The sequence below is a fragment of the Anser brachyrhynchus genome (assembly GCF_964034855.1).
Source record: "Anser brachyrhynchus genome assembly, chromosome: 7".
In the NCBI taxonomy this organism is placed as follows: Eukaryota; Metazoa; Chordata; class Aves; order Anseriformes; family Anatidae; genus Anser; species Anser brachyrhynchus.
Window position 1 is genome coordinate 34,860,176 of NC_137701.1, and position 8,879 is coordinate 34,869,054.

An 8,879-nucleotide genomic window follows, 5' to 3' on the forward strand; every position below is an offset into this window, starting at 1 on the left:
ATCATCCACTATTTGTAGTTTTACAGAATATCAAATCACGTATTCTACATAAAATTCTTTTGCAACTATTGCCCTTTTGTTTAGCCTGTGGTTTGGGGAAGACTCCTTAAGTATATTCAATTTGTGCTGGGTTCAAGCATCTCTCTAGTCCCCTGCTGTATGCCAGAGAACATTCCTGCTTAACTGGTCATTAGAAGATATCTCTCATGGGGTAGCAAGCCTTCACTGGACCTCTGCAGCCTCTCTGGGACCAGATTTAGTTACCCTTTGAACACTGTGGAGAAAGCACTGCAGGGCTGGGCATTTGTGAAAGCACAGGGATTCCCTTTCAGACTGCTGTTTTTTACTAAAACCTTTTATTAGGGGAGCATGCTAACTTTTATAGCCAGTTTCTTTTTTAAAAGACTTACAGAGGTTTAGATGAATGTAATCTTTCTTCCTAGTACCTCTTTCTTTCCGGTTTAGGAGGCAGTCCTGCTTTGTTCACTAAAATAACTACCGTTTCATGAGATGCAGCTTTCTTTGCCAGGTTGGGTATAATCTGTGCGCGACTGACCAGTGGATAACTTTAGTGAGGAGTAAATCTACTTTTTCAGTGTGCGTCTTCCTTTGCAGTGTTTCCTCTGCAGAATGTTGTGGTTTATATCAATTTTTCACATTAACAAGCATAAACAGAATACAGATAGCTAAACAGAATAAATGCAGCCATCCTGTCTTGGAGGGGGGAAAATACTTGGGTGGTATTGGGTGGTTGGCCTCAGGGCCGGAAAACAATCTACAGCCTGCTTTATCTACAAGTGCGTACATAGTCTTTGACATGACTATATCTGAGTGGGCCATGTGCTGGTAATATAATTAGCCATGCCTGTGTTACATCGTTTTAAAATTCCCCTGCTCAGAGGATTCCTTATCCAGAATAGCACTGATAGGATGGAGTGAGCTCTGTTATCTTTTGGAATTCTGAGGGGAGAAGGTGGGGAGAGAAATTGAACAGGTTGAAATCTAAGCTTTATTTTGCAGAGGCTCAGAGAAATATGAAGTCCATTGAATTAGTGAAATACATCACCTATAGAAATTATTTGAGGTAGGACGAGCTTTGAGTCAGGCATATATAATGAGTAGCTATTTATTTTCCTGGCAAAAGATGAGGCTGCCAAGAAGAAGCACTTGATGGAGATAGCATTGTATTTATGGCAGATATTTTCAAGAAAAGTCTCAGTCCAGTGAAACCACTCATAGAGCAAGATTTCTTTCAAAATAAAGGAGCAGTTTAATTAAAATGAGACTTCCTTCTTTCTTAATGTGAAACACGGTAAGAGAGTTACGTGCATTTAACTAAGCAGCAGATTTGGCTTCTTGTTGCAATATTTGGCAACCATGGTACTGAAAATCAGGAGTCAGATCCCAAAAACTCTAATGCTTTTAAGAATTACGAGAACCTGGAAAGCAGTACATTTTCTTTCTCTTTTTCAAAGCTAGGTCATCTTATCCTTGAAGAAACATTCACGTCATATTTTCAAGCTTCGCTTTATAACCATGAAGATTAAAACCTTCCCTCATTTTCCCATTAAAGTTGATGTTGTCACATAATACCATTCCAAAAGTCAAATCATGTGTTGGCAGAATAACAAGGATAAGATGAATAAATGCAGGGCTAAAAACATTGTGATTGGGTCTCTAGCATGACGTGTGACTTCATAAACCAAAGGTTTGAAATAGGACAGCTCTCGGGAGCGTAGCTAAGAGCTGTGCAGGAAGGGCATCAGTGTGTGTAAAGATCTGCATGCACATGGCTTCAGGTCCTCAGGGAACAGCCATTACGTGGCATCAGAATGTCACATGTGGGCCTTGAGCTTATGAATATTAAAATCCAGTGATAGCTCTGAGTCACGTACACTTAATTTCAGCCCTTCGTAGTTTGGGGTGCAGGTTAATTGGAGCCTATCACAGTTAAAAGAGGCAGGAGTAAACATTTCTGAGAAATACTTTTGTAAGGCTGCAGATTTGCTGCAGTCCTTTGCTCTCCCCATGATGAGGTAGCATGAAGTGAACAAAGCTAAACAAAAAATCCCTAATGATATTGGCTATAAAAAGTGAAGAACCGGGTTGGCAGACGATTAAATGATTCAGTGCATCTCTGCATACACCTCATGGCGATTCCTCAAGGTCCATCACCAGCAGGTAAAACGTTCTCATGCCAGAAGCTGGAGCTGAAATGGCTATAACAATCTGGCCTTTTCTTGAGATGTATTCTGGTAGCAGGAAAGAAGGTGAGATTCAGGACAAATACAATTTTTCACTAACGTAAGAGGAAGAAACCATGCTTGACTTTCTTTGAGATTCATTTTAAGATTCAGGTCTGTACTACAGTGAAAAAAAATCTCTTGAGTAGAAGAGTCCATTGAGGCAAATTGTCGGCCATATTTACCTTTCTGAAAGGCAAGAGGCTTTATTAAGGTATTGAACCTTAAGGTCTACTATGGAAAATGAACTTTGCTGATATCTTTTGGCATAATATGATGATAGATAATATGCTAGGAGTGTTGTCTAGCTACAGAGACTTCACAGGACTTCTGCGAGGCCAGTTGATAAATACAGGGATTGCAAACCCCATTTTATGGATGGGTACAGGCTGAAGCTCAAAGATTATAAATAAATAGCCTAATAAATAGCAGTAATAACTCTACTTTTAGATTTTCTCATTAATTTACAGCTCTTAATTTTTCTGCTTATGAACAGATCCCATGATTAGCTGTGAAACACTTTAAACTAGAGGAAAATAAAAAGATAATTGAAATAATATATATAGATTATTCCAATGATGGGGTGAGATTTTTTTCTGCTCTGGTATACAAGAAACTTAAACAAGAATGTACAAACCTTCCTGACCTTCTTAACCTTCAGTAATAAGCAGCTGGGAAGGTACTTTCTCCTTTACTAAGAAATCCATTTTCCAATATAAAGTTAGTATGCTAATTGGTATGGTTGTGGGGTTTTTTTTGTTTTTATTTAGTTGTTGTATTTTTTGTGGCATAAATTTGTTTTTCATATGTGCAGAAAATGCCTTGGTACCAGATTGAACTTTATAATGAATATAAGAATGTATTTAGCTGTTTAATCATACACATATCCAAATATATTTTGTTTAATCTGCACTCAGAAATTGATGCAGTAGACAGAGGAATATAAATTGTAGACAGAGGAATGTAAATTCTCCTGTTCTAATCATATGGCAGGACTTCTGTAATAAATTATAATACAATAATATAGGACAGAACAATAGAATTTGTATCTTGTTTGGATCTCCTGTAAGGTTTCATTTAGACTCTTTCACAGACTCTCTGGTGGCATCTACTGGAGGTAAAATAAATAAGCAGCATTTGACAAATAGGAAAAAGAATAATTTCATAAAATAACTGAAATATGTTTTCTTTGTCCTGTTTCAGTATTGGCAACTGAATTTAAATACTATAACAAGTTCCCCAAAATTCATGAGCTTGACTTCAAATTTATGAGACATTTCAAAACATACATTTTTAATGAAAATGGTGGTTTTCAAATATTCATGTCTCCAGGAGATGAAGCTTGAAAGAAAATAGACTTTTGATAAAATCAAGTGAGTTGGCAATATTCACTCTCCAGGGTAGATGATAATATGAGAAATATCATTGCGGTGTGGAAATGAACATATAACAATGTGGACCCATTGAGGATCTGCCTATTCGTTTCTGTCTCTGATAACAGGAGTGATGCATGCAGATTTTTACTGAATTTTCTATTCCCTGAATGTTGCTTTCAGAAACAAATCAGATCACGTCACTCATATTCTTAGACATGGGTTTCCAGCTCACAGTTAATACCCAGTCCCAGCCAAAGACAATGACATTTTAAGGAAATCATAGACTTCCAAAAAATATATGAAATTCGCAAATGAGATTTTGGTTTTGTTATCTGAAGCTGAATACCAGTTAAATAAAATATATTCTTTTCAATTTAAATATTTGTAATAGTTCTACATTTTACCACACTTTAAGTAGTATCACGTTGCATGTATTACAGCTTTTAAAGTACTGCACAAAAGATAATTTTGATTGCTTTGTATTTTTTTTATTACACATTCTTTTCAAGTATATATAAATTCAAGTTTGTCTGAGTGAGTGCATTTATGTGTGTGTATACTCAAGAATTTCAAATTCAAGAATCCAAATCCAAGCATCTTTTGTGAGTTTGGTGGAGAACTTCCTGAGATCCTTCAAGAAATCTGCCAAAAGATTTCATGGTCTTTTTGGACAGCAGTGCAGAGCATGCAAGTAACTTCCGTGAACGTAAAAAATGATTCAGAAGTAGAAGCAGTACTCGTAGGGCAGGAGATGAGCAATAGATGCCATTTTGTAACATTTCAAAGCAGCACCACAATAAAGAAAATCGATCTCCATAGGAAATTACCATTTGTACTTGTACCATAATCATCTGAGCAGCATACACTCATTTCCACATGTCTGGGTTTTACATTTTGAATTTTCTGTATATCAGAATAAAAGTACACCACACTTTAGTTAGGCATCACAAAAACAATTAAGAAATAACCAATACTTTTTTTCAAATTTAAATTCCCCAATAAACTCGAATACTTGTTTTTAAGCTTTTTTTTAAATGTAAATTGGAATCCATAGACTATCTTCACATTCACTTTCATAATTAATCAGTTCAATAGATATGTGTAACTTCCTGTGGTTTGTTATAAATTCCAGAAAGCATGTGAAACTATATTCTTTGATGTTACTACAGAATGTACAATGTTTCTTTACTACTAGGACAAAGTTATTTTAGGGACAGATTACCCTTTTCCACTGGGGGAACTGGAACCTGGAAAACTGATTGACTCAATGGAAGATTTTGACCATAAACTGAAGGTATAATTTGGGTGGATTTTGTTTCTTTGTTTGTTTTGTTTGTTTGTTGGGGGGGAGAGGGGAGCGGGGAGGGATCATTTTTAAGGTTTTCCAGGTTTTAGACCTGGATAAAAAAAAAAAAACTACAGAAAAATCAGTGGAGTACAGTAATTCCTGCAAAGATTGGAAGAGGCCCTTCAGTCTCTTTAAAGCAGTTCGTGAGAGCATTTCAAAGCAAGAGTGAAAGCATCTGAGTAAAAACAATTGACTGAAACGTGACTTAAACACGCACAAACATATGTAAATGTTTTGTTTTTACAGGATAAACTCAAGGCTGGCAATGCTCTGGAATTTTTGGGTCTTAGCAGAAAACAGTTTGAATGATTATGAAGATACTAAAAAGACCAAACTTCAGATAAAACATTGATTCCTTAGGGATACTTCAACTTTGCATGTGCAATTGTACTGTGAAAAATAAATTTGACAAGTACATTTCAGTCTACTGTTATTTCCAAAACAGGGGTACTGGAAATGCATACTCACTGATATTTCTGAGCATTTGAGGATTTAGGTTCTCTAAAAAATTCTGAAACCCCTACTTTCATACAGAATGAAAGATTTCATCTTTTGCAGCCTTAATAACAATCTCTGAAGGACAATAATGCGATGTCATTAGGAATTGATCCCCAGGATGTAACTTGTATCTATTTGAAATCTTGAATCTTGTATCTGTGTGAAAATGATGACTTGTATCTGTTGCATTTCAGTCTGTCATCTTTGATGCCCAATATACAGAATTTGAAAGACGTCTTTTGCCTTTATCCACTGACTGAAACTGCAGCATACAGCATGTCAGCCCAGCACTTTGAGCATGACACTCTGTAGATGTGGTAGGCAGAAAAAGGTCTATGCAGGGATGTGTGCTTTTTAGCTGCTGCCTATGCCACTGGCAATTAATTGGTCAGGAACAATTGGAACAAAATGACCGTAAGTACAAAAATGACGTATTTATGTGGATAATACTTTATGCATCACTGTTAGTGTCAAAATAAATAATACTGCTTAACAATGGCATGGTTTAATGTTACATGCCTTAAAAACACTTGTAATGGTAAGGCTGGGTACTTTAACTGTTGAGCTGTTAATGCTCTTTCTAGTTTCAGTGCTGCTGTAGGTGTGGAAAGATGGTTTGCTTTGTAGACTACTGAAGGGTAGACTCAAATGGGTTTTCATGATGCCTCAGGAGGGCATCCTCCTCCTGAGAAGTTTTTATGCTAGTCAGAACAATGCTGTTGTCCACTGAGACTCTCCATCCTCATGTGTTCATTTGTTTGCTGCATCAGGTGTCACCATTTTTCTGTTTAGTCTCCAGACATTCCAGGAAAAATAATATTAGGCAGACTTTTGTTTGCGGCTGTGTCTGTAACTGTCCTTGTAGCACAGAATAAACCTGAAGGATTCAGCAGTTCCTGCTGATAACAGCCTCGGTTGGACTACTGAGAAGGCTTTGTCCTTCTTTATAGAGTCAAAAAAAAAAAAAAAAGAGATGGTGTGCGTAGTTTAATTATGTGTTTGCCCAGTTTTTGCATTTGGATCTTTCCTTTATTGCTTCTCCAAATTTATGCCATTAAAGACTAATGGACATCAGAGGCAACTCAGTGGTAGTCAGCAGCTCAGAGGTTTGGGCCCTGTGAATATCAGCTTTTCATGTAAGAGGAAAAAAAAGAACCTAAATAAAACATCTTTAACGATATTAATTGTCCTTAGGTTTGCAAGACTTCTGTTGATCTTTTCTTTTTATTTATTTAAATACTTACCTGCAAGTATTGAGTTAACTGACTGTATGATTTTTCAACCAGATTGTTTTAATTAAATTTCAAAGTAGAGAAAAAGCAACTTTCTTCTACCTTCAGCATATTTGATTTTCACAGGTATTGAAATGGATTTAAGAGGAAAATACGTTATGATTCTGCCAATATATTTTAATTGGATTAATTAATTAATTCTTCAGTTTTTTAATGATCAAAACCTGTTAAGTAAGTGAGAATGCACTGTTGCATCCTCGGGGACAGAGGTCAGAAGCTTACCCAATAGCAAACCCAGTATTTAATTACCTTAACCTATGACTGAAGGGGTGATTGCAGCACTCTGCATGACAAGTAAGTAGTGCATACCCTGCATAAATCATATTCATTATGTACTGTCATTATTCAATGATGTTCTACTTATTCTTGATGTATTAAGATTTTTAAGCCAGGGATGTAATTCTCCCTGTCTTCCTTTTTTTTTTTCCCTTATCAATGCTGATTGATATAAATGTAAATTACACAGACAAGAACATTCCTAATACTCTTCCATGAGTTTTTAAGGGAATTAAAAATATACACAGAACACTTGAGTTTCAAAAGTTTTACCTGATGATTTAAACAATGAGGTAAAACATTGCACTGCTTTAATATTGCTAAGGGCCCAAAAATATGATGGCAAAGATAAGCTCCTAATGACAGAAGCCTTTGTAGTTGAATTTCATGTGAATATGCAAAATCTTAAAGATGTTCTGCAATTGGAAAGATCAGGCAAGTAATTCCATGCTGCATGGTACTCCTGTATGTATCATTAGGGTTCTGTCATGTCTGGTTATAAAATCGTAACTGCTTATATAAAATTAGCACTGAAGTTGTAGAAGAACTAGCTGTGACCTCACTGTAAGTGACCAAAGCTGCTGTACAGTGCTAGTGGCACATGCTACATGAGAAGAAGCTCTCATTTTGAACCATGATGATCAGCACTTTAAATAGACACCTTTCGGTACCTTTGGACCACTGAATGCAGTTGTCTCAAACTGCTACTGAAAATCAGTATCTATCCTATGTGAGCACCCAGTGAGAAATATCTGCAATTAGCAGGTGATAAAATAGATTTAAATGAATTTAAATGAACCCAGCTCCCTGGGTACCTCACAAAACATTACACAGTGCCTATTTTTTTGTCAGGAGGAGGAAGGAGATGCTAAAATACTAAACTCAAATCTGTCAAAGCTCTTTAAAGTTATCTTCTCCCACCCCTGCCACGTATTTCCATTTGACAGCTTCTGCCTCCTTCTTCGTGCCATTGTGTACTATTTGTGAGGCAATAAATAGGATCACTGAAATAACCGAGGTCTGAAGAAATCTGTGAGCTTTTATTCAAACAAGGAAGTTCAGTGAAGTAAGAGGCAAGTTATGCCAAGTTGCCAGTATCCCCAGCTGGTAACAGTCCAAGAAGATACAAGAGCACCTGGCAATACCTCAGAGCAAGACCTGCTCCACCAAGCTTCCTGCGTGTGTGTGAAGACCCTGAGACACGCAGTAAGCGATTTTTTTAACCTGGTCCCAGCAAAATAACCCATTCCTGGTGCTGAGCAAGCCTCGACAGCTCGGAGCTCCCGGGCAGCAGCAGGAGAGCCGCTCCTCGCACACCCACACCCGCTTCTGAGGCAGCTACACCAAGTTGGGACAGCAGAGCTCCACTCGTGGCTGCTCCTACTTCGGGGAGATATTGGTTTTTAAACTTTGAAAGGAAGAAAGGAAAGCAACAAACGTTAGGAGAGATTATTCGTTTATTAGTAGTAAATCATCAGACTGAGTTCAGCGGGAAGCGCGGCTCAGCACAGGAGCCAGGTGGATCTGAGCTCGGACACCCCGCCCGCTCAGCCTCTCGTTAATCCCAGCTGGGGCTGTAAAAACTTAAAACAAAACAAAAACAAAACACTTTTTCGCGGCTGGTTTCGGCTCGCCCACCCCCCCACACCTGAGGAGCCACCTGACAGACCCCGAGCCCGCCAACGGAGCGGCGCCGCGCACGTCATTTCCATATTCCAGACGGTAGGCGGTGCCTTTACGCAGCCGGAGAGGGGCCGGGCTACGCAGCCGCCGTAACCCCTCACGGAGGCGCGGCCGCTCTCGCGAGAGGCGCCGCGGAGGGCGGGGGGGCGGTGGCGGCGGCGGG

At 38.2% G+C, this 8,879-nt stretch overlaps 1 protein-coding gene and 1 long non-coding RNA gene across 10 annotated transcripts in view; one reads left to right on the forward strand and one right to left on the reverse strand.

Moving 5' to 3' along the window:
* Positions 1 to 6,784, forward strand: part of ACMSD (aminocarboxymuconate semialdehyde decarboxylase) — a 48,458-nt gene extending 41,674 nt beyond the window's left edge. For all 9 annotated transcript variants that reach the window (XM_080600768.1, XM_080600765.1, XM_080600766.1 and 6 more), the window contains 2 exons: positions 4,815 to 4,913; positions 5,214 to 6,784. In XM_080600768.1, the coding sequence (XP_080456894.1) occupies positions 4,815 to 4,913; positions 5,214 to 5,276 (162 nt within the window). In that variant the 3' untranslated portion in view covers positions 5,277 to 6,784. The remainder of the gene's footprint in view (positions 1 to 4,814; positions 4,914 to 5,213) is intronic.
* On the reverse strand, positions 5,778 to 8,754 carry LOC308198417. Its single transcript, XR_013953892.1, has 2 exons — positions 8,703 to 8,754; positions 5,778 to 8,616 (listed from the first exon to the last, which is right to left on the reverse strand). It is a non-coding gene; the product is annotated as an uncharacterized lncRNA (long non-coding RNA).
* Positions 8,755 to 8,879: the final 125 nt, after the last annotated feature.